Below are 26,615 nucleotides of genomic sequence, written 5' to 3' on the forward strand. Positions count from 1 at the left end.
GAGGAGAAACAGACAGAATGTGTGGTGACGTACATTTTTACGAGTCTTGGATCTAAACGATATCCACCATAAACAAGTACAAGACGCTGGCGTATTTGCAGTTCGTTCGAAGAATGTTCCTGTCTGATGGCTTTGAAATTACTACACTGACCAAAATGGCTGAGATTCACACAGATTGAGCTATGCCAAAAAAAAAAAAAAAAGTTATTGCAAGAATTTAGAGATCTGGAGGCAGCCTGCTTTGACATAACTGCCAAAAGTTTGGCTTGTGCATGGAGTGTTTATTTCTTATTGTTCTCCAATTCAATCCTGTTGCAATAACAGGCTTTAAATTAAGACAACAGCAAGTCAACATCACATTTTTAATAATAAAATTGCCATGATTGAATCAAAGACAGAGGAGACGCATGCCAAGCAATTACCAGAGAAATACTCACAGAAACAAACTCATTTAGAAAAGGAAAATTAGAGATGATGAAGCATTGATAGTGACAGTTATGAAACTGGATGAATAGATGATGAACAAACAGAACTTTTTTTTTTTTTATTTGCAAGAGAGAAGAATTGGACAGCTTGTAGCCGACAAACACACAGACCGGCCGTAGATCTCGGTAAAACGATTGGATTAAACAAAGACAAACACGGAATAATCTGCTATAAGAGCAATCAATCCTCTGAGCCAACACAAATGCGTGATTTGGATGCGCACCTAAACAAGGCTGATATTCGGAAACGTGCAGCCAAGTCGGCTTGTTTACACATGGCACTGTTTGTTCTCTGCAAGCTGAACGGGACAGCCGATTGACACATAGGAAGCTTATCTCTGATCGCTTCTCTTGAGCATTTTCTAAGTAAGAAACTGCAGTGCCACCACAACAAGGGTTCTCTGTGCCACTTGCTTGTCTGTACACAGGAACACAGGAAAACTTCAAGGCCAGAATTATGAGAAACTAAACGAGGAATTCATAAAAGCTTTCATTCGGATCTCAGCCACTTTCTTTAAAACTGAGACAGAGTGCAGGCCCTTGCAGAGGAAGAGCATTCCGGCTTCCCTGTTAGTTTAAGAGATAAAAGGACTGCAGTCTTGAGACTAATATGTATAAGACTTGGGGCTTTGGGTTTGGCTGTACAAGATCAAAGAGAACAAGGAAATAATGAGAGATGTGGTTAAAATCTCTGTTTGCTAATTAAAATGGTAGTGGTAAATTGGGAGAGATGGTCCTTCTGAGGCTGATTTAGGGCTTCAGAAAGCAAAGAAGCATTTAGCAAGACGAACACACCACTGAGCTGATCTAATGAAATGGGACAACTTAAAAAAAACAACAAAACATAAAAATAAAAACACTCACTTGGCCATTTTTCTTTACCATGTTTTTCAAAGCACAGAATCACAGCCACTTTATAAAACACCTTTCTTTTTTATTTTATCAAAGAAAAAGAATCATGAGGTCTTTCTAATTCATTCACATGTTCAATTAATTTGTAAGTATACCATTATGATTTTGCTTAGAAGTGGCAACTTATTTAATTTTTAACTGAATTGCTGTCTACGGTGTTAAAGTAGGACTACAGTAAAAAAAAAAAAAAGAATGGAGATGTTTTCCTCTCCCCTATCAACACTTTTGAAACCCCCCCCCCAATATTTTAATGTTCAGGAGTTATTATAACACAAATACAAATATCCACACTCTCCAAACTTCACTCCTGCAGGGTAATCAGCTCCAGTTGATTTTTTTCTCTGTGTCTGAGCAACATGAACTACAGAGTGGGAAATATGTTTTAGGGTCATGTGACATGTCAAAAAACTAACTGTGTACAATATTAAAGGCTGCTTTCATAGCAGGATAGTGTGGGGCATTCTGTCTGAGACTTGGTGGGGAATAATGAAAGTGCTAGCAGTTCTTCTCCAACTGGTTTGGCTCGACATCACAATGAGCTACCCAGTATGAGCTGCAGGTTAGGGAGTGATCTGTCCAGCCTGTAACTTTCTATGTACGAACCAAATAGAATAGTCCAGAAAATAAATACAGTCTGTTGGCAAACTGCACCACGATTCACATCCAACCAAACAAGACCCCCGTTTCGAGGAAGACCAGAGCTTTTTTGGTTTGCACAAGTTTCTGATGAGTTTTCACACCTGCCTAAAAAGGCAGTTTAGGCAGGTGGTTTAGGCAGCAGCAGCAACCACTTGGAGAAGCAACCACTTCTCCAAGTGGTTGCTGCTGGAGAGGTTGAGCAGTTCGTGCTTGTCGGAGATGGTGGACTTGTCCTCAAGAAAGCAAAATCTCACAGCTCAGGTGTGAACGTGTCCATAGAGTTTCAGTGTTGAGTCAGAATGTTGCCAACATTCTGACAGTAGTACCAATTTCCATCAGTACTACTGTTTAACAAAATCATCACGATATTCTATTATTTCATATCAAACATTTTGTCACAAATGGTCATCTAGTGTTGTGTGGATGTAAAGACAGATTGGCCTAACCACAAAGAGCTTCTAAACTCCTGGGTTGGATGCTGGTCTACTAAGTTTTTAAGCTGGTGTTTTTCTTTCCCCTCACTGGAAATATAGCCATAAAAATCTTTACCTTATGAATTCACTTGCCATCTGCCAACTTTTCTTTCGCAACTTTCATCATTGAAGATCATTTGTATTCTCTTTTTGTGTTGAACTGATTGTTCTACTTTACTTTTAATTCAAACGTTGAGACAAATATAACTATTCCAAGCTACATGCACAAGAAAATTGAAAAGGTAGTAATGGTGATGATAATAGCATGCGCCCCCTTAACACATCATGTTTTCTCACGTTTGTTTGAACTTGAATGTCTTTGCTTTTGAAGATTTGGTAACTGGGTTTAATTTTATAAACCGAGCTCAAACGAAGTGGCTTTGCTTCTGTATTACAGGAGTCACCGGGGTACATCCATACAACCACCCCGGGTTCAGTCAATATGAATGGCAAAATGTGCTCAACCTAAGAGAGCGCCCTACCCCTGGCTGAACCTCACAGCTTGTTTTACAATTTTAAAGGGCCAATAAAGCAAAAAGCTGGTCAGCCGGGTGTTCAGTAGCGTGGTTAGCCAGTTGGCAGCCCATCCAACCAGTCACATGTAAAGCCAAACACCCTGCCAGGTAGCTAGTTAGTGAAGCAGCCAGCTCCACTCTCAAACAGCCAGCCACATATTTAGTCAGCCAGTGAAGCGGTCTGTAGAGCCGGTGATGGAAACCAGACCACGGCTGACTGGCGACACTACAGCTGAAATCTTGGTAGTGATCTGGTCTGGACCGGCTCCTGTCTTGTGTATCATCAAAGCGTTTTTTTTTTTTTTCCCGTCTTGCAAAGCCAGTCGTCGCTGAAGCCCACAGACGGCAGTTTTACAAGAACACCAGAGCCTAGCTGTCGGAGCTGTATGGGTCATTTGCTGATTTGATAAATGCCGCCGAAAATAAGAATCACTTCAACAGAAACATAAAAGACGGAATTGCAAACGCCATAACATCTATGCACCTAGAGATTTTCATTACTAAAGGTAATACTTTTCATCATAAAACGAAATGATTTCCTTTTGTTTGCCATGCTGTGTATGACTGCATGCCTTGTCTCTTTTCCCTTTTCTTCTTGCTGCGTCTCTTTGTACTTTAGCGGAAGATGAAGGACTCACCTTCCCGCCATGCCTGGCTGAAGGGCAATATTACAAGGAGCGGTGGCAGAGCTGGCCGATATTGAAACTGTGAGGATTAATATTCCTCAAAAGCCTGCCCATTGTTTTTGATAAATCAATTTGGGAAGCCTTCCGAGAGCGGATTAGAGACGTGCCACGGCCCGCTTTCCCCCCCTCTTCCTCTCTCCCTACACCGCAGGTACCGGACCGCAGTTTTAATCAGCCGTGCATCAAAGACGAGCACAGCAACCTTCAAGAACACCTTTCCCTCTGCCCACCCAGCGAAGCACCGCCATCGCTGCCACCTGAGCGATCCTTTCCTCCTCTCCCAACTTATCTTCCTCTGAAAAGCTCCCACCTCTCCTTTATCTCCTTTCTCTTGTTCTGTGTTCTCATCCGTCTGTCCTTGCATACCAAACAGAGCCGATGTTAAATGATAGCGTCAGAGAGAAAGGGCATGGCGGCGGGGCCTCTTGATGTTTAGATTTAGGAAAAAGGGTGTTGCGTGAAATGTGCAGCGACGGGAAATGGTTGATGCTCCCAGCATATCACAGAGCCAATTTTCACGTTCCTGTTCTGTTCTGTTGCATTACTCCACACATCACAGCCACGGGGAATGTGGAAAATTTACTCTGAAAGAAGAAGAGATTGTGTGGCGAAGGTAGAGAAAATAAAATAAAATGAAAACAAAAAAAGCAATGGAAGAAGTCAGAATGGGAGGAAACTAGATACTTTTCACAATTTTGCCAACAAGCACAGCTTTTCCCCTCAGACGCTTTCTATATGTTCTTACAGGACTTTAGCTCTATTTAAAGCACAATTTGCCTCCAAACACCAAGGATCTCAAGTATTTAGCATCGTCAGCTGCTACAATCAAAATGGTTGAGTTATTAAACGTGAAAGTCCTTCTAATACGAATGATCTGATTTTATTCATTTTTAAATTCAGAAAGCTTCAAATTGATTGCTAATTATTGTTAAACAATAATAATGAAATCTTGTAATTCTTTTGGATGTTTTCTAAAGAAACATCTAAAAGATCTCTTTCACATCTAATTGTGCGAAAGAGATCACTTAATGAGTAGTTATAAAGAACCCTTTGATTTTTATGGTACATCCAAGAGAGCCGCATTAAAACAATATATACAGATTAAAATTTTTACACTGTGGACGTGCACGTTTTTCTTTTTTTGTTCTCTCCTCTCTCAGCCTTTTCTTGATGCCGATTTTTATGTTGCTTGTTTTAGCGATTCCCATGCGCACAGCAGATGTTATCAAGCACAGCTGGGACAGTGGAGAGATAACCAGAGAAGAGACGAGGACCTCATGCTGTTTTGCAGCTCATTTCCTTTCTAACATCCCCGCGCACAAAGAAAACTTCTCCATAACGCACGCAGGCAGCCGATCCGCCCATAAAGTGGCACATTACGACCTACCTGATATGTGGAAACAGGGGAAGCAGCGATGAAGGGCGTGATGGAGGTCTGTGCGATCATGCGGTTGGTGGCGATGCTGTAAGGCGAGGAGTAGAAACTGAGAAGAGAGAACAAAAGGAGCCAAAATGGGGGGGGGGGAAAGTTAAAACCAAGCAAAAGCTGTTCTAATTACGTCATGTAACCTAATAGAAGAATGCAGTGATTTACAAGGTTTAAAAATTGAGACTGCAGAAAATACTTCAGTTCAATTATTCCTCAATATATATTTGACATTAATGAAATAATGCAAAGGTGTTGAACTTTGGCGATGCCCGACAGTAACATTTGTACTTCTGTATTTATGTTTATACGCAATCAGACCCACAATAATGATGGAAAACTTGACTTGGCTTCAAATCTCAGTTTCTGAATACGTGAAAAATCATCTGCCGTTAAAATGATTTAAATCTAAGCCAAAGCACAGAAAATAACCAACTTTAGCCCCCTCTTACTGTGCATTGAGTTTTGGACACAAATGTTTTTGTTGCACAGCTCTTTTCTGGTCCCATCGCAGCATTTCAATCAGGTTGCGGTTTGTATTTTCACTACGACACTGGATCCCTTTGATTGATTTCTTTTCAGCCGTTCTGCTGTAGTTGTGCAGCTGTGTTTTGGATCATTTTCCTGTTGATGACCCAGTTTCAGCAAACGTCAGTGGTCAGACGGTGGGACTGACATTTGACTCCAGAATACTTTTGCATACAGAGGATCTAATTGTTGAGTATTATTAGTATTTGTACTGAAATGGATTGCATTGGACCGCCCAATAGCGTTTAACTACCAGCTCTTACAGCTCAAATACCAATTATACCTTAATATGCATTGATATTCACAGTGGAAACCATTTTAGGAAGCTTATATCTACAATCTTCCTTATTTCCGCTCCTGGGGGAACTGCCAATCAGCGAAAAGGAAAATAAATTGTGTTCCTGGATTGACTGCTTTCCAAACACCAGCCAATAACCTGCCAAGTGGGATTGCAACTAAGTCTTTCAGCTTCCCAATCTGAATTTTCCGTTGAACATTTGAACAAATTGACATGTTTTCCAAGAATACTGAATCGCAAATAGGCAGGGGTTCACTGTATTCGGTTTTCTTAAAACAAGGTAATGTACATCAAGACGTTTGTCCTCGTCTGCTCGAAGTCATGTGGTTGAGTCAGAAAACATTTAGAAAGTTTAGAAAAAGGAGAATTTCTTCTTGAACTTCTCCAGACCGACCTAACCTTACATCTGCCCTCTCCTCCTGCTGCTAAGCTCTAGCGCTTAGACAATTCCAGTGAGAACAGAGACAATTCCCAATGTTGGGAAAACAAAAATGCATTCGTGGGTTTGTTGTGAGACGTCTAAACAGTCATCAATCATGTAGCTGAGGCCAGAATATAATATTCTTTAAATGGTAAAGATTTGCTAAAAGCAGTGGATCCGAATGGATGAAATCAAATTTTACCATAATTTAGTGTGATGTATATTAACCATTTTAAATAGTTTAAACAAATGCCTCTTATGCAACACAAATGTGCTGCAGTGTTTTGTTCCTGAGCTAAACACATCCGTAAAACTGCAGGTTTATTTATTTTGGTGTTTTGTGTCATTTCCTCAAAGCCACAGAGTAAGAACGGTCTGGAGCATAACAAATTATATTTAAATGGCTCTTGTCTAGGTAAACAAAATTAGTCGTTTTGTGCATGGTCTGTAGCTAAAGATCAGAACACCATTTGCTAAAATGTTTTCAGACTCACTTATAATAATTACTTGATAACTTGACACCTAAATTACATGTGCAAAAGCCAGCCAAATAGTTAGATCGCATGTTATCAAGAAGTCATTTGAAATGTGTTAAATTATGTTTTAATATTCTAAAATGAACCCAAAACGATTGACACTCTCCACAGCTTTAAAGAGAGGATCTTCCCCTCACCTAAACCACATTAAGGGTAAGACGTAGCAGTCATGTTCTCTGTGATCTTCTCTGCCTCTCAGATTGTTATGAAAGAATCAAAGAACACTTATTTATAATTTTGCATTAGTATATTGATCTTGAAAGACGTTTGTTTATTCGCTGCTCTCTCGTGGCTTCAGCCAAGCCTTTTAAATCAGACTGACGTCTGGACTTTAAGCCAAGGAACAATAAGATGCTTTTCTTTTCTTGCCATTTGTTTGATTTTCTGCAGTGTTTGGGATCATTGCTCTGTTGCATGACCCAGTTCTGGACAAATCTCAGCTGTCCAACAGATGGCCTCACATCTGACCTCAGAAAAATCACCAGATAGATGATTTCACTCCAACTATCTCACTGATTATCCAAGTTCTAGTGTTGCAAAACAGGCCTTCCTATCTACATGTACAAATTGTACATCAGGAGGGACTCGCATTATAAATCTCCCAAAGTAATTGGCTGCAAAATGACGCTTCTATTAGATTATTCCAGATGTGTTTCTACCAAGGTGTTGTGCTATCAAATGGCAAAGCAGCTGATAGCCATTTGTTTTCAGCTCTGTCTAGAGGTTTACTAGTGAATTGGGATTAGAGCTTTTTAATGACCACTCCAAAACACTGATTTTATTGTCCTTAGAATCCAAAACCACAAAAAAAATGCTCCAGCATAACATTCCTATGGTTTAGAGCACTTTAAATCAGATGTGCCAGAGTGATCAAAGCTTCAGTGCTGTGACAATCTTGGACCTGCTCATGCTTAACCACAAGTTTGTCCAAAGACAGAATTTGTTCCCTTTTGTTAAGTTGAATTAAGAAAAAAAAAAAAAAAACAATCAGTGAAAAGTGTATTTTGGTGCAAACATGCTGATTCCCAAGGACATTGGATCTCCCAGTCTTGTTTTTAAGAAAATATTTTAAAGACGTTTAGAAAGCATGCAGCTCCACTGGTAAAATAAATCAGGGGTAGTTTAAAACTTTTGCATATACTGCAGACGCTAGAATAGAAGTAAATATTTAATTCAGTAACTTGAGTATACACTAGAACAATACTGCATCTGTCTGTGAAAACATTTCTTCCTAAACTTTACATTAGGACGATATCAAACCGATTGCTCTGTACGTTCACTTTTTCTGTAGTCGGACTAAATGTAAACTGGAACGTCTGAAAATGTCAACATTACTTTCCCACAAAATGTATCCGTGGGATTACAAGCCTGCAGAGTTCCATCAGACGGAGCGTTTACATTGCAGGCCGCGTAAAGCGAGTGGTGCTGTTTGTGTAGGCTGCTGGTTGAGATTGACTTGTGGTCGCTGGGGGATAAGTGGTTTAGGAAGTGGGAGTGAGGAGTTTCCTGTGAATGACTGAGGTCAGGGGTAGATAGAGGGCTGGTGGGCCCAGCAGGCTCTTTCCTGTCTCAGAGGAACTTGGAAAAACTAAATATGTCGCTCTGGTCATTTATTTCCGGATTACCATTAATTCATGACATAAAGACCAAAAGCACACATGAAGACGCACACAGGAAGGCTCGCACGGCCTCCCCTCTGTGCCCCACATCTCTCATCCAACCCATCCACTGAAAACCAATACCTGGAGTCTGTATAGATTCCCCTAATCAAACCGTAACAAAGTGCAGACGCTACATTAATCTTTATGTATGGCAGTGATATTGACTTGGTTTCTATGAGCCAGGAAGGGAGAGTGCATTAGTTGGTGCCAAAGATAGACTTCTTACCCATTCTGCATTGCAGCAGGATCGTACGTTAACGCCATGCCAGTCTGAAAGAGAGAAGGGATGTCAGAAAAACGTCCAAAAATGTATTTCATATTTGAATAATTATTTAGGTCAACCGCTAGGCAATTAGCCTCTTCAGTTTGTCAGCTGTTCCTGCAGAGGTAATGGGATTTCTGACTTTGACTTCATTTTACTTTGATTAATCTACAAATATTTTTAAGGAGACAAAAAAATCATTAAACCGTAACGGTATGAAGCAGAACTAAATCACAGGCTGTGTTTGTCCAAGGTAAGTGGCATTAAAATGCACTTTTCTGACGCCAAAAAAGACTTTTAGAGAGACCTCTGTTGTATATACACGTATGATGGTGCTTCTCCAATTACATCCTTAGATTTTATACCTAAGATATTGTACTCAAGTGAATGAGGAGCTCGTGTTTCTAGACCTGAAGAGGTGTGGCATGTGAAACAAAAAAGGAAGGAGTTGCTATTCCTACTTTCCTCATTGATGTTCTTTTTGGAAAATCAGTTTGATGAGATTTTTGGAAGTCAATAAGCAAAGAGGATGTATTTTTCCTCACACACACACACAAAAAAAAAAAACTTGTCTCTTGGAACAACTGGAATCTTAGATCTAAAGAAGGAACAACTCAAGACTATAAAGAACAAAGACGCATCATTACATGGTCCAGCTGCAAGAAATAGTTCCATTGGAAACGGCACTGTGGTTAGTATTTGTGAGCATAAAGTTCCTCAAGTAAAAGAAATGTATTGTTGTATTGCGACTTTTGGGTTTTATTGGACCTCCGTCAGTCCAAAACATCTACTGGCATCCATGGAAATTATTCCATTAAAGTTCAGGACAACAATCTGCACATTTACCCAGAGTAATTAGCAGCAGCAGCAACTCGTTCTTCTTTTGTTTTTTTTTGTTTTGTTGTTTTTTTTTGCGCTGTAGACTTTCAGCTATTTTAATTCACAGATGCTTTATGCTACACCCCACTGTGCTGCTCTGTAGTTTAATTTAAGATGGTGATGAAGTTTCCAAACAGACTTGTGCCGATATCGAGTAGAAATGGCATTTTGGCAAAAATAGTGTCAAAATTGTAGCTTTTCGTTTAATGACAGTTTTTGTCTCAAGCAATCACTCACCACTGTGGCAAATTACCATCAAACTGGGACTTTTACAGAGTGCTTCCACATCTACATCTAGGGCTACAGTCTGTAAGTGTCCCCTGTTTTGCTGCTGCTGATCCCTCAGCCTTACTGGTGAAATCACTGCATAACACGGCATTCATTAAATATAATACACATTTATAAATAACCATCTTAATCAGATGACTCTTCCCCAGCTTTTTTCAGCATTCTCAGCTGGATTCCTGGATTTTACCACTTATGTTGTATTTTAATCAGATTTCTTGGCTAAAAATGCTAATTAAGTACAAGTAGTTCAAACACATATGAAAAGCCACATAACACACGACAAACCGTTGATACAGACCCCGTTTAGCTGCCAACCTTTCAGGCTGAAGCAGAAGCTGCCAATAGTTGCCAACGTCGCATAGATCATTTGCAGCTGCACATTTACTAAATCTAAGCCCCGATTCTTTATGCTAAAAATGAATTAAATCAAACGTGTATCAGCTCGTTTAAATTTGGAAAAAACTGACAAGTGCCAAAGTTGAGGTGGGACTAAACTCAGTCAATAGGACAAACCGAATTAGTATCGAAGACACTCGTTTTCCTATTTCAATCGCATACAATTCTGCTTTTATGACTAGGAGGAAATGAAGACATGCCTTTTAGAGGGAAAAGGGAGACTGAGAAGGTGTGTGTGTGGGTGGGTGTGTGTGTGGCTAAGGGCATTTTAGAGTCCAGGAGAGGAACCTGTGCCGCAATCCTTCATCTGCATTCCTGAAGGCTCCCTCCCAGAGGAGAGCTAATCCGATTTCTTTTAACAGGAGGCTGCTGAGGATGGCAGATTTCATCAGAATACACACACACACACTTTTTTGGCTATCTTCTCCCTCACTTTGTGCTCTCTACTTCTCTTTCTTCAACATCTTGTTTTCTCCTTCCTTCTCTCTTCACCCCACAACCTCCTCATCTCCAAACCCCCCCTTCCTCTTCCTGTACATCTTTTCGCCCTTGTACTGACCGGCGGCTACCTGCACACACAGGTCAGGAAGCACCGGCTCAAAAGAGCAGAGGGATCAGCGAGCCTATGACCAAAACCCTGAGAATGAGCAAAAACATCGAACCTCCAGCAGATCCGATGACGTGCAATCAAGTGGCTTCGTCTGTGAAAATGTTTTAGCATATCCACTCAAAAGGAAAACTTATTCGAAACGAATGCAGTCGCTGCTAATTTTAAAAGATTAGTTACATAACTGTGAACATTTAAGTGTTAAACATCTTTTAAAGTTTGAATGCGTCGACATAATATTGTGTTAAAGTGTTCGTACCCGCTGGACATTTGACCATTTTTTAGGTCACTAACTTTAAGGCAGTTATCAGAATATTAGGTGACTGAATAAATATAACGGGTGACGGCAAAGTGGAAAAGATTTCCACTTCAGAATGTATACAGAAAATCCAGAAATTGTAGAATTAACTTTTATTCACACTGTAAAACCACAAACTCTTACCAAGTATTTTTTTTAATCTAGTTACTAGACATTTGAAGTAAGACAAACATGTAACTTATCAGAAAGGTATAGGAACTTGTTTTAAGTAAATAATTCCTCTATATTGATCAAATAGTGCTACTTCCACTGGCAGATTATTTTTAAACTATTACTTTCATTTATTAGTCTTCTAATTAGAAAAAAAACAAATAAAAAAAAAAGAAAACAGTGTCTCTGTGTAATTTAATCCAAAATAAAACCACTAGAAGTCTATTTTGCCAAAGCCAAGTAGAAAACGCATCAGAAAACAGAGAAACACTATTTGAGGTAGAAAACTAATATTGCACAACACTCTGAACACACAACCACTGGGGTGGTGCTGGCAGCATCATGATGTGGGGATATTTTTCTTCTTCCTCGGGGTCAGGGAAGCTTGTCCAAATTAAGTGGAGCTAAAAAACAGAGCAACTGTAGAAGAAAATTTGGTAGAGGCGGCAAAAGATGAGTACAGATGACGGTTCTACTGCATAAGAACCCCGAGGTCAAAAGAATGGCTTAGGTCAAAGCAGACAATGTCCAGACCTACATTTGACCAAGAAATAATAATAATATGCAGCAATAGAAAGCACGATTGTTCTCAGATGCTCTTCGTTCAGTTTGACTGGGCGGATGGGTAAATGTGCACCTGAATGCGCACAGGTGGCAGAAACCCCCAATAACACTCTTGCAAGGCCCCGTTTGAAATGAAGAGACTGCGGACATGTTTTGTTGGTGAGCATGTGTGCTAATAGCAGCAGCAGACATGAGCAGCTGTTTGGCGATGCCGATATCTCCCCTCGGTGCTGTGCTTCCTTCCATGTGCTGATGACTTCCACAGCTCCTGACCAGCGATTCTGCAGGGCTACAAACTGATTACTGATGCAGGCTGGTACGTCTGGAAAAAAGGAAAAGAGGCAGCTACTCTGCCGGGGGTATCAGAAATGGATCCAAAACTGTGTAGAATAAAATAAAAATAATCAGAGCTCGGCCGCCACCGTGACCTTCAGAAAAGAAGCAGTTTGTTTTCAGTTTTCAAACCTCCTCTCTCTGTGTGTTCTGCAAATAAAATGGCTTTTTTTTTTTAATGATCCTTCTACTCCCAAAAGAGTTTGAATTAAAAAAATATATATACTCAAGCTGGTAACTTATAAAATCTCTGTCCGAATAGAGAGTGGCATCATGCCTGCTTGTATTTTCCATTCAGAAACCAATTTGCTTTTTGTTCTTTTTCTGCCTGGTGGCCACACACACACACACACACACACACACACACACGGACATCTGTTAGGCTTTCACACAGAGAGAAAAGCCGGATGATTTTATTTTTTATTTTTTATTTTTTTATCTACATGCATTCCCCAAGAGTAGCTGCTTGAGAAGTGTGACTTTGAAAAGTTTTTTCTTTTTTTTTTTTATAGTGTGTGTGTGTGTACGTGTGTGCGTTGGTGAGATGCAAGGAAGGAATAAAAATGGGGGAAGGGACGGGGATGAGCACCTACAGAGCATGTGTGTGTGTTTTGAAGAAAAAAAAAATTGCAGTGACTAATATGTTTGTCAGCATGAGACAGCGAGAGACAGCACTTTCGAGGCTCCCACATTGGGTAGTTTACAAGAAAATCTGTCATATTTCTCAATCCTTGCCACCAGCCACCCTGCAGCACTCAACCCCTCACAACTCCTGACTGATCATGCAATGTGTTCCCTCTCTGTTTCTCTGTCTCCGTCTCAGTGAGTCACTTGCTCTTTCTCTCTCCATATGTTGCTGTGGGGTCTGGGAAGACTTCAAACACAGGGAGGAAGACGCAGGGAGACACAATGAAAGTAAAAAAAAAAAAAAGAAAAGCGAAAGGTGTGCAGAAAGCACTTAAAGGCAGAATAAAAGGAAGAGTTAAGAAAAATGAAAAAAAAGAAGCCACGGGAAATTCTGTACAGGCAGACGAGGAGTAAGAGACGGATGGATGCTTTGGACTCTTTCTCTCCATCTGTATGCGTGGTGAGAAATGTCTCCAGTTCTGATAAACAGACCGACATGTAATGCCCACCTTCCACCTGATCAACGACCGTAGGGTGAGTGACATTCTATTCATTATCCCATTCAAATGCGTTTGATTCAACTAGATCACATCTTCAGGTGAGCTGCCTTCAATAGTGACGAGGCAAGCTGGTACAAACCCGATGCAGATGTCAAAAATCTGCTTAACTCATAAAAATACATAACATGAAACATGGAAGAGGTTTAATATGTAGCTAAATGTTTGCAGGAGTCCACCAATTTAAACCTTTAAAATTTGCTCCTCGTCTCTGCGTGGGATAGTTGGGTTGGAGGAAAAAGGAGGATCAGATCAACACCGCGCATTCGGTGACCTTGAAATCTCTGTGGTCAGTAGTATAAACAACCCACTGATACGGCAAAACATTTCTGTCCTTCAACCAGGCGTCAATCACTGGCAGCACTTTCCAGGCAGCACTTTTAGCATCGTGTCGAGAGGCTGGGAAATCCTCGCGTGACGTCCTTTGAGTCGGCCTTGGGGATTGCATCACAGAGGGTCGGTCGTAGTTGTCTCTCCCTCAGCAAAGGTGTTCGGGGCGGCAGGCCGAGCCCAATCTCATGCAGCCATCGACAAAAATGAAGGACATTGTGGTGAGCTCTCAGAACACATAAATGTACAACGTTTCTTTCTTGGCAGGAATTGAAAAGTTGACAGGGCTAAAAAAAAATACAAATGGCGGCTCTTTACATGATCATGTGAAAGCAGCTGATCAAGAAGTCCCACAGAAGGCACAATCTTATTTAACTTTGATAACTACTGACGGCTGAATGAGTGTTACAAAAAGCAATAGTTGACACAAATATGGTAACCCTTTCTTTAGATTTCCAGTTAGCAGGAAATAAATAATCAGACTCTTCTTGGTGTTAATCTGAGTCTGTTGGAAAACCGGTTACTCAGTTTCAAAACGTAATATACCTGAAAGGAGAATAAACTAATTTGTTCATCTCTACTTATCTGGCTTTATTAACAGACATGTGCATTAAAAAGCTGTTTGCAAAAAGGTTTAAATGAACACATATATTAGTAAATTCAAATATCAAAGCTTTTCCGAGAAGTTCAAAGCCCTTATTCCTGGAAGTTTGGATTTACTGTTAAGTACTTGCATTCAGGCCAAATCTACTGATCTTATTTCTACAATAAAATGGTTATGAGATGACAACAGAGAGACTTTATTATTCACACAAGAACAAAACTAAAGCTTGTTAAACCTATCTATGCCTGAAATAATACTAAGATCATACCAAATATGCGTCACTCAGCACCAGCAATAGCTCCATCGTTGGAGATCCAGTGAAAGCCTTAAATACAGATGTAAACACATTGGAGAAGTGTTGGGGATGTGGTTAGAGCTGACTGCCTTTGGAACAGGTCATGGCCACACACTTGGAACAAGGTGCAGGCAAATCTTCTCACTTTTGAAGGTCACCTGACCCACCTGAAGTGGCTTCTCCCTGTGAGATTCATTAACACGTCCTGCAGCATGGTGAGTGGGCACATATATTATTAGACTCTTGTGCTAAATAAGGTGAGTGGACATTTATTTGTGTAAAAAAAAAAATACAAAGGTCGTAAATTAGTTTGAGGACTTTTTTTTTGTATGATGTAGCGTTGAAACCACAAACCTTAACATAATTTATGAGTTTTAAGTTGTAGACCAGAACAAAGTAACTCATAATTTGTGAAACAGAAGGAAAATGGTACGATACTTTGTAAGACCTCCTTTTGCTGCAATTACAGGTGTTTTTTTTTTTGTTTTTTTTTTTTTTGTTTATGTCTACTACCAGCTTTGCACATGTAGAGATGGAAAGTTATGTTTTTTTTCCCCATTAACCCCATGCTCAGTGAGATAGGATGTCTGTGAATATGAGTTAGTTTCAAGTACTGACTCATATTCCTGATTTACGTAGGCGTCTGCATTGACTAGGCTTTTCTAACACATAATTGAACTTTGATCAGAACCGTTTCACTGTAGGTCAGGCTATGTGTTTATGGTCGTGTTCTCCGTTTTACTTCTAAAAGGTCTTCTGCCATGTACCCTTTTTCTTTCCGCTTTGCAGTTATGAGCTGCAATGTGTTGAACTTTAAATCCTCAATAAAAGAAAACGTTTTATTTTGTGGTAGGAATGTAGAAAAATAGAAAAAAAAAAAAGCTAAAGAATACTTTTCCAAAACACTGTTCATTTGGCTCTAAAATAACACGAAGCAGGGGCGCAGATCTGAAGTAACCGACCGGCATGAAAATATAAGCTTTCGGCAACAGATTTCGCTCCTGGCACTTGATCTTGAACTTTGACAATAAAAGCATTTTGTAAAAAGCAAAGTAACGTGAAACAATGCGAGTGGAGGCCATCATGGGGGAAGAGGAGATGGCTACCAGGAACAGGGAACATGAAAATATTTTGAACTGAGACACAAAATCCCTGCTCTGAGATTTTAAAACTTGAGGTTTAAATGGGTCTTCAGTGTACGTTTGAATTAAGCTTCAAGCTAGCTAGCTTATCATAATGTGCTTGAATGTTTTTTTTTTTTTTTTGTTCAGCTCAGCCTTTGGCTGAACTCAGATCTATGCACAAACTCTGGGTCTCTGTTATTTCTCCCCAGTCGTTCTTGTTTCCCCTCTGGTCTCTGTATGTTTATAGAATCTAGGTGAACATTATTTTTTATTTTTTTTTGTCTTTGGATGAAACTTCCCATAGCTACGGTAAATTGCGTCAGAGCGCACCGTCCTGGACAAGCTCTACTTTAATCACAGTGCGCGTCCCACAGAAAGGTAACTTAAAGCAGAGCCTCTTTACATGATGAAAAGTTGAAATTCTTCTAAATAAACCCAGGAGTACGCTAAAGGTTTGCAGGGACGCTGTAGAGCTCCAACAACCAACAAAGAATTCTTTCTGTTGTTTCACATTTTTCTCTTAAAAAGAAAAAAAGAGAAACTTTTCATATTTTCTCTTTGGAAACTTAAACAAAAAAAGATTTATTTGACATCGTATTGGGTTGACCCGTACTTGGAACAGATAAAAAGCGCAATAAGTTTCCGAGGAAAACTGTAGATTTACACAAGCTGCTTCAGTGCTTTGAAATCATTTCTAAACTGCTGAGGTATGCAGAACCATTCGTTTTAACAGTTGTAGTGAATGTCATGGTAATCAGATGTATCTGGCCTGTGCCGACTTCTGGGAGCATGCACAAACAGTCGACCTCAGATGAAAAATAACCGGCGAGGTTGTTCAGGAACCACCGAATTTCTGGCCTTCCATGAACTGGAGAAATCTGGATCGCTTTTGATATTGCAACTGAACAAAAAATGATGTTAACACACAAGCATTCTGCTCTAAAATCAATCTGCAACTGCCCACATGCTCTCTGAAGAAATATTATAACAGAAGTACGACTGCAGGAGGAAATGTCATGCTTTCAAGCCAAAAAGCAGCGCTCCAGTTGTCATGCAAGAGAAGCATCATTAACTCCATTAATTTTAACTAAGATGAATGTCCAAATATTCAGCAGTATTTACACCAGAAGCTTGTTGATGGTGGCAAAAACGATGTAGTTTAGGTCTGACGTTCTAAGTGAAACGCAAGCAGCCGTGGGGATGTATGCATGTGTTTGACCCTGTGAGGATTAGAAAAATCCCATGATAAATTGAAGTCTCAACATACAGATACTATCTTTAAAACCCATTAAAAGTTCTTGTGTGAAATTATTCCACCATAAAAATAAATAAATAAAACACAGCCCATAATTGACTGGATGTGTTCGGTGCAGTTAATCATGTGATGAAGCACTGAGGGAGACGCGGAGCCCAATTTATAGTCCAACAACCAACAACAAATGCACACACAGAGACTGTTTTCTGAAGGACAAACATTTCATCTCTCTGGGTCTTCCCACGCTGCTGCTTCAGCATAACTGTCAGCCTCACTAAACGTGTGTGCCGGCTCTTACGCATGTGCTCGCATTCTTCCTCATCTGTATAGTCCAGTTTAAAGGCTCCCCAGCCTGTGTCCTCTCCGCGTCCTTTCCAGTATAGACGGTTGTTAGCCGTGACCTTGTATCCGCATGTCATCACGGTGAATCTGGTTTTGGGTTTCCTGCCATTCCGGTGTATGGAGGGAACGTGTGTTCAGTGAGGCACTTGGCTAGAGGTGCAATTTACACGACAGCTCGTGTGCATCCAGGATCAGTTCAACCTGCTGTTTATTTCTATTTTCCCCCTCATCTCTTAAAATGGACGCAAATGGCAAATCATTTCTGTTCGCAAAAACACGAGATGTGACAGACAGACTTGTTTGGGTTTTTGGAAGGCCTGCATTTACAGCAGTAAATCTTAACATTTATTCTAACAATTATTGTCATATTTGAATGCAAATACTTTTGATTTACTTGTGAATGAAATGTGGTTCCTTGTAAAAGTCTTCATATGTCACCACCAACACGCCAAGAGTGCTTGGAAAAAAATCCCACAAAGAAGTTTCAGTAATTCTGTCTGTGGTTGCAGAGCACAGACAGCACTGAAGCCATTTGTGGACAGCTACAGAGAAGATATAATAGATGTAACGATTCCATTTCTTTACATTCGCTCCTCCTAAGACTTGACTCTACGGACGTGGGAAAAGCTCAGGGTCGCTCGGCATTTAGGATTTCCTCTCAGTGAGCGAGAGTAAAGTTTTGTACTGTCCCAAAAATCTCACCTCCCCTTCTCTGTGCCACGGTCTCCCATTCTGAGGATACTTGCTCTGGCTTTGGCGTTTCTTCTGCCCTCCGTCTGCAAATTTGCACAGCAAAGGCTCCGTGGGGGCTGCAGAGAAAGAAAAACGAAGGTCAAAGACATTTTAGAAGGGTGGCATCTTGTGACCCTGCAGAAAGGCAAAAACCCTTTTGAACCGCATCACCTTTTCTCTACTTCTGCCATGGCATTTCTTTTTCTGGCTCACTCCGTTCCTCTTTTCTGTGTCCTATGGAGCTGCTAGACAAATTCCCAGGTTGACAAGCTTGGCAGGCCCTCCCTGTCCTCGCTCCGGCTGGCAGCCCATGAAAGAGCATTGCAGGGTATTGTTGAAATAATAATCACAGTAATCGCGCTTGTAAATACCTCTTAGATGGTAATGGAAGACGGCTCTGTCAGCCAAGGCTTTTTTTTTTTTTCTAGAAGACGTCCTTGTTCTTGAAACATAATCGCTGCTAGCTTTACCATAACAGCAGTCTTCTCTTTTCTTTGAAATTTTATGTATTTTCCACTCAGTCTCAGGACCTCACTGCACTGTACTGATTAACTCAGCTTTTCTTTTTGCTAACCCTAGAGGCAGTCTCTGAAGTTTAAAAATTATGAGAAAAAAACAACTATTGTAATGTGAAATTCCTTCCAAGACAGCAGCTGTCTTTCACCAGCAGCAGGAAACCATGACAAAGCTCGAGTTAATTTATTGAAAACTACAAAAAAAAAACTAAAAAAAAATTGTACTGTTGTCTCTCCATCACCAGCCTTTTGTGCACATAATTACCAGCAAAAGGTCAATGAAAATGATGACCTATGCTGCTTTAAAGTACCCTCTCAAAGGGCACTTTCTCACGCTCGTGCTGCAGGTGAGCACCGACAAAGGCAAAATTAGATTCAGGTAGATGAGATAGCATAAAAAAATAAAAAAAAACTCTGAAGAAAGACATTCTCAGGGAAAGAAAAAAAAGTTGGGAAGGAGATCGGGGAGCCTGAGAAACTAGCAGCTCTCTTGGCTGGGGACCAGACGGTCTCGACAGAGTCTGTCCCCCTATTTCAGTCTGTGTCAACAGAATCCCTTTAGAGGCCGAGAGTGGAGATGAGAGAAGGGACACGAGCCTGTGGTAGAAAGCCAACAGAAATGTATAGTTACTAAGACAGAAAAGATAAAACAAAATGAAGAGAAAAAAGATCGAGGAGATCCAAAAGAAAAAACTATGAGGAAGGGGAAAACGCTTCAGACATCTGAGTTTAAGTTGATAAAGCTGCAATGCACTACAATTCAAACAGAGTAAATTATTCAAAAGAAATTGACAGAAAACGTTTTTGTAACCATATTGCTTAATTTAGGACAGATGGATGAACATCATCAGATTTAGATTTATTTATCTCATGGCAAAAGTAACCGATGTCTATGTGCGGATAAACGTTCGAGCAGATTTTAGATGCATCCCAAGCTTTCAAATGTTAAAACAATTAATAGAGAGAGTAGAAATCTTTTCAAGTGGAATCAACACACCACATTGTTTAAAAAAAAACAAAAAAACATTTTAGATCAAAAACATGGCATTTCTTGATACCTGCATTTGTACAAACACTGCAGGGTAAATCACAAGGTGGAGAGTTAATGGTTACAAAGGCCGTACTATTATTCAGCATTTCACTTTTCACCTGTTGTACATTTTCACTTTGACAATACCAGTAAAAAACATTACATATACAGTAAACGACACTCCAGCATTGCCTTTAATCTACTTCATATTGTGTCCAGCAGGATGATGCACCAGGCCACAGACCTCAACATCAAACTGGCTTCTTGAACATGCAGTTCGTTCACAGACATCTGATCTCAATTCGACAGAACCTGGAATGGAACAACCACATTGTGGATGTGCAGCCAACAAATGTGGGTCGGCTACATGACATGTCGATCTGAACCAAAAAGTCTGAGGAACGTTTCTGACAACTTGTCAAATCCGTGCCACAGACAATGTCATCTCTAAAGGCAACAGAAGATCCACCCTGGTTATAATGGGATGCATCTAATGATTTGTTTGATGCAACAGGATGCATCACAACACATTCTGTAGCTCTTCAATTGCTCCTCGTTTCTGTTTGGACACATAAAAAGTGCTTTTGATATTCCTACATACCAGGCAAGAGGAGAAATCGTGTGACTGCAGTTTTAGATGGAAAACAAGCTTGTCCAGACTCTAACCCACTGCTGCTCAGCACCTGGTGGCCTATAGGAGGAGCCTGACAACCTTCCTGTCATCGCATTCACATTATAGGCCGGGCAGCTCATAATGTGGCTGCATTGTGACGACGTAGGGAAAAGAAGGGGTCTGCCTGCAGGAGGTAATGCAACCTTTCATCAAGTCAAGCCAGTGAGAAAAAAATGTGTTTGTCACTTTAATCTTTGCTTGCAGATGCTAAAGGTTGCTGGACCTCAGTAAAAGCACTGCATCATATGACTGCAGTAAAAGAAGTTTTGTTCAGTAGAAAGCGATGCGGATGAAGGGAATGCGACTTTTACAGTTCAGTGCGAGATTTGAGCATCGAAACGCTTGCATGTCAGAACTGCACCTGCAGCTGGAGAGTACGTTTAATTATTTTTGGGGTTTCGTTGTAGCATTCAAGACAATAATTAAAAACTAACTATCCTTACCGATGTGTCAATGCAGCCCTCAGCCAGCCTATCAAGATTAAACTTTTCAGAGTCAGCTTGGGAGAATGCAGCAACAAAGAGAGAGTGTGAAGAGGCTTCAAGAAAAAAAAACAACAAAAGCTTTTCCAAACCTCTCCTCTGGCACTCTGGGAGATAATTAGCTATTGGAGAAATTTAGAGAATCTGACACAGAGCAGGCTGACCTTCCCTGTGTGACTGCATTCCCAGTTCCCACAGAGGAATGGCCAATTTGTTTAAGACTGAAGCCCAAGATCAACAGCTTCACACCACCCCACCCACTCTGTGAACACACTCACCCCTCTGTTGCCCTGACACACACTTACACGCACATACGCTCTTTTTCTGCTCTTAAAGTCTCTCTGTACTGCAACTACACACACACACACACACACACACACGCACACACAGTAAGAGAAGTACACAAAAACTAGCACCACACAAGAAACAGAAAGTCATCGTTGGCAGAGGTAGGGCCACTATGCTGCTGATGTTGTGCCTTTGGCCCAAAACCTTCAAGTGGAACACATTTCACCTTATAAGTGGAAAAAAATAGAGGTGCAAGAGGGGGCTGCTTAAAAAACTGCTATGGACCCTTTTTTTTGTTTGTTTGTTTTTTTCTATTTAACGATCTTAAATCATTGGAGAAAGATGTGAAGTACTTTTGGTTGGAGGTTAACAACTGCTGCTAACAAGGTCCTCCATGGGAAGCCCTAATTGTTTTTCATGAGGGTTGCCTTAGGAACCTGTAAATAAATTAATGAGGAGTGAGCACAAACACGAACATTGGCATCTGGGTCATGGTGAACCCACTGCAACACTAACCACTATTCACGTGCACACAATGGCGGAGGGGTTCAAAGTGTCTTGTATAAGTATTTACATCCCCTTACTATTCTTTTTTTTTCAGATTTGTTACTGTTTTTTAACATCAGACACTGACTAAGCAAATACTGTCAAGCAAAGAGAGAAATATTGAAGAGCATTTTAAATGCCTACAGCTCTAAGTAGAACTGGAAGGAGCATGTAGCTCCTGATAAAATGTTATCAGGACTACATAGAATATTGTGGCGTTTTAATTTCAAACTGGTTCTGGTCTTGATGTGGCAAAGGTGGCATATGTGTCCCACGAATGACAGTTGACATACCAAGTAGTGTGTCTGGAGGACTTTGCTCTCATTTAGCCGTTGTAATTATAACCAACTATGTTGCTAATAAATACGTAAAACCTTTTCTTATTCTTTATATCTAACAGTGGTTTTAATCTCTGAAGAATGTTTCAGAGGGGCTTTGAAGTTTGTCCCAAATTATTGTAAGGGACACAGAAAATATGTGGAGGACGGTATGCTGATCACATGAGACCAAAAAAAGAAAAAAAACAAACAAAAAAAAAAAAACTTTTTGGCCAAGATACTACCGAAAATTAATCCTGCTCAACACCCTGAGCGCACCGTCCAATTAAGAGCTAATGGGAAGATGGATGAGGTGAAATACAGAGCAATCCTGGGAGAAAACCTGCAAGAGGATGCAAAAGACTCAAGACTGGGGAAAAGGTTCAACTTCCCACAGGAACCACGACCCTAAACAAACGGACAGAACTGCAGAGCTGAATCCAACTGAGAATCTGTGGCAAGATGTGAGAATGGAGGCTAACAAATCCTATCCATCCAATTTGACTGAACCTGAGGTATTTTTGCAAAACTGTCAAGTCGTTTGATGTGTGCAGCTGCAACAGATCTACTCCAAAACACTTAACAGTTCTAATTGCATTAAAAAAAGAGCTTCGACAAAGCGATGGTTCAGAAAGGCCGACTACAAAGTCACCACATTTCAGATGATATCCCAAACTACCCTGTAGCCTGTGGTTCTAACAACAACACAGATGAAAAGGCTTGCAAGCCACAATAAGATGTTGTGAGACGCAGTGACTGTAGACTCGTGCATGTGGTTTTGAAGAGATAGGCTTTCCGCTTATCAAGGAACATTACCACACAGCACAACGAACCACAGAGTATGCACCGATATACGTCTGCCAAACAATGAGATTATAATGAGAACTTAAATGAAATCTTATTTTAAGTTGCTCCTGTTTGCACAGGGTAAAGCTATAAGTATTGCTGTTACTGTCGGTTCCCGTTGGCCGGCATCTGGTCAAAATCAGTACTTTTCTCTTCGGCTCTGGCAGATAAAGAGGGAATATGCTCTGGATCATCTCACAAAGGCCAGCTGAATACCATTTTGATCCGTGAATGCAAATCAGCACATGCATTATAACGCATCACTTGAGGCGCCGTAAATTCACTCGCACGCTCTCAATAGGACTGTACATCTGTTTGGCCTGAATGGTGAAATCAATGCAGGAATGCCCCAGATTTACAGAGCGGCCGAATAAAAGGTTCTGCGCAAAGAAACGGCCAGCTTTTCAATCTCATGACAGCTACAAAGGAGGCCTCTCACAAGCATTTGGAGTCAAACTGGGCTGGGCTTGCTCCACTCCTCACGCGTCCAGAGCTAAAAAGGGCAAACAGAGAGAAGTGTTCAGTTGCTTCCCCCAAAATATAGCTCCAGTCTAAGAAGCTACAGAATAAAGAAGCTTTCAGTTTCTCTATCACTTTAGTTATAGAGTACTGTGGGTGTCTAGTTGGATGTGTGATGAGCTAAGTGTCTCTGAAAAGTCCTTGGATATCGCACTGTGTTTTGCTGCAAGGACATGTTGAGTGAGATCATGAAAAAGTAGGGAAGGAGACATTACTTTATTGGAATTCTGCTGCGCACTGACGCTGCTTGAGGGGATCTCTAATTGGATCAACAACTGTCCGATTCCCATCAGCCGGATTGACCTGTTTGCCCAGACTGAGGAGAATTTATCTTGGGGGTAACAGAGAGAATAAGAGTGAGATGGAGGCTGAAAGAGAAAGACTAAAACAAAGTGCAGTGGGCAGTGTGGCACATCCACATAAATACAATAAAAAAAAAAAAACCCAGGGGTAATAGTAAGGATATGTCAGGTGAGGATTATGGAATCAAAACCACAGCAGTGCTGAATGTATGTCGACATTTTCCGAGTCAAACAAACAAGCTCAGTGTGGCTGCCAACGAGAAAGGCAGGAGGCAGCAGCTTTTCCTACAGGGAGGGCTTTGACGGATCCCAGTCGATAGCTCTCACAACTGCTACACTGGCTTCACATCCTTCAGCATGAAAATGAAGACAGTCTGCCAGCCGTTTTGCTGACAGGGACGGCACACATGGCTCAACGATACAGCCCAATAAATGGAGCCGGCACTGGCACAGAGCGACACGGATAGGGAGAGCGTGATAGACGGAAAGACAGATACGGTGTCATAGACGGACGGACAGAGACAGGAAGAGACATTGACAGAAATGGGCAGGAAGGGGTGTTGGTGTTGGGGGGGGGGTGAAGCGAGAGATTCACAGGGGGTATAAGTGACAGGTAAAGTCCAGTTTTCCAATCCATACTGTCAAGCTCATCTACATGAGCGTGACGACCAAAGGGAGAAGGATGTCAACAGCTCTTTGCTTGCATTTGTTACAGATGCTCCATGGCTATTGATCAGCTCCTGGCCAGACTTTTCTCACACTGGGTTCATGCAGGAGGCTGGATGGCTCAGGCCTGAGATTATATTATGGATTACTCAACGGAAAATGCAGGAAAGAGCCCTGGATGCGGGCGGCACAAGTCTGATCGATGAGCTATTGCACACTTAACAAGAGTAATGTTATGTAGGGAGTCTGTGGCATGCTAATCCATCTTTCACTCCTATCTATCTATCTATCTATCTATCTATCTATCTATCTATCTATCCATCTATCTATCTATCCATCTATCTATCTATCCATCTATCTATCCATCTATCTATCCATCTATCTATCCCACCTCTGCACAAACAAAAATGATGGATGACTTGAGCTCAATGTGTCTGGCTCTCAGCTCGTCCAAAACAGCAGACAGCCTAAATTAGCGGGAGGGTTTCTTCAGGGAACTGGAAGGCTTCAATATGCTTTCATGCAGACATAATAAGGGAAAAATCAATGACTTAATCCAACTGACAGACAAAGGACTGTCTGTTTAAAAAAAAAAAAAAAAAAAAGAAGAAGTGTAATTATTTTAGCAGGAATATAATTGCACATTCAATTGCTGACTCATGAGTTAATGTGCTCTTAAACAAAATTTAAATACTGTAACTGCAGTCTAGTGTCAAGCAGGCGGCGGCGAGTTTCCAACTGCCAGGCAACCCGTGGGATACCGGCTCTTAAATGAGATCTTCATTTTCAGCTAAATCAGCTAATTCCTGCGTTTCAGACTCGAACATTGCCATGGGGATTGGACAAATAACTAAAAACACCGGCGCAGGCAAAAGGGAGCGCAAGTAAGTGGAATTTCTTCTTCGCTGTGTTTGCCAACTCCAATAAATGGCTGACAATCCAGCATCTATATGTTAAAATAACATTTACACTAGCAGACAATCTTTACCGCACTCGCTCCAAATAGTTGGGCTTGAGTGTTGCTGGGTTCTGCAGACAGTGGCAGTCCTAAAGTGGCAGCCACAGATGTTTCTAATGATAAAGCCACAGATGCAGCAGCACACTGCCAACGTCTCCGTAGCTGCAGAGGGTCTCAGTATCACCGGGTGCTTTATGCAGCTGCCCAAGACGGCAATTACAGTACAAGTGGCTGCTCTGTGGTTGTTTGAAATTGAATGATGGTAAGAGCCTGAGAACAGTGTTCTGCAATAAGAGGCTTCCAAAAAGATCCTAAATAAGTAAATATCTTTAAGGGCGGAAAACAGTGAAGCCTTATTTCAGCAATTAATAAGGAAAAAGGGAGCAAAAACCTTAAAGTTTCTCAAATTTAAATTGTATTCTTTAACACTAAGAATATGCACTGTACCTGTTAACTGCAAAAAAGAAACATCTCACTAATTAGCTGTTGTTGCTTTTGATAATTCAGCTCTCTTGGCTGAAAAGACACAACCGAGTACACGATTTAAAATGTACCAAAACGATAACAGCCTGCCGAGCCATATGTGCTCCTCGCTAAATGTGTGTGACAGGTAATTGCAGTCCACCCGCATAAATTCTATGCTTGGGTTATGTTAATTTGCCATCCTCAAACAGCTTCAAGCTCATCAAAGAGATTAATATCTAAAAAGACACAGTAAGTGTTCCTGTCGAGACGCAGCTTGTTAAACTGGGCATACGACAACATGCAACACAAATCAGCTCGTTATTAATTTCGGAATAAAAAAAAAAAAAAAACCTGCAATGAATTTTAGCATGGATGAATTACATTCGCAATACATTATCAATCAAAAAAGCAAGTCATTGGCTCTTGATGACCTCGTGGTGTTAAACTAGTTGTAGCCTGCGGTGCTATCCTTTCATGGCAAACGGTTCCGGCGGTGTCAGAGGGACTGGACAGTGGCTGTTGCTGGACTTTGCCTGTGGGGGTTGACTTGTGCTCCCACTGTGTGTGTGTCACTGCCTGTGTGGGCAGACAGCAAAGCTTGCTCTGTCCCTGTTAGCGCAGCATTATAGCACTGCCAACGCCTCCAGTGACCCATGAAACCTCCCATCTATAGAGATAAATCACGCAGGTCGACGCTTTGTAATTCAGCAAGGCGGCCCATCTAGCAAACCCAAAGCAAATGTTTCTCTGCAAATGTGATATGA

At 40.9% G+C, this 26,615-nt stretch overlaps 1 protein-coding gene across 1 annotated transcript in view; it reads right to left on the reverse strand.

Annotated features, from left to right (window-relative positions):
• LOC106960809 (RNA-binding motif, single-stranded-interacting protein 3-like) overlaps window positions 1–26,615 on the reverse strand; it is a 96,247-nt gene that overhangs the window by 36,668 nt on the left and 32,964 nt on the right. Inside the window, exons 3-5 of the mRNA XM_015054149.1 lie at window positions 18,215–18,321; window positions 8,807–8,850; window positions 5,098–5,194 (exon numbers count right to left, since the gene is read on the reverse strand). Of these exons, the coding sequence (XP_014909635.1) occupies window positions 5,098–5,194; window positions 8,807–8,850; window positions 18,215–18,321 (248 nt within the window). The remainder of the gene's footprint in view (window positions 1–5,097; window positions 5,195–8,806; window positions 8,851–18,214; window positions 18,322–26,615) is intronic.

Source organism: Poecilia latipinna, unplaced genomic scaffold (assembly GCF_001443285.1).
Source record: "Poecilia latipinna isolate Pla-1442-1.1 unplaced genomic scaffold, P_latipinna-1.0 Scaffold1231, whole genome shotgun sequence".
Lineage (NCBI taxonomy): Eukaryota > Metazoa > Chordata > Actinopteri > Cyprinodontiformes > Poeciliidae > Poecilia > Poecilia latipinna.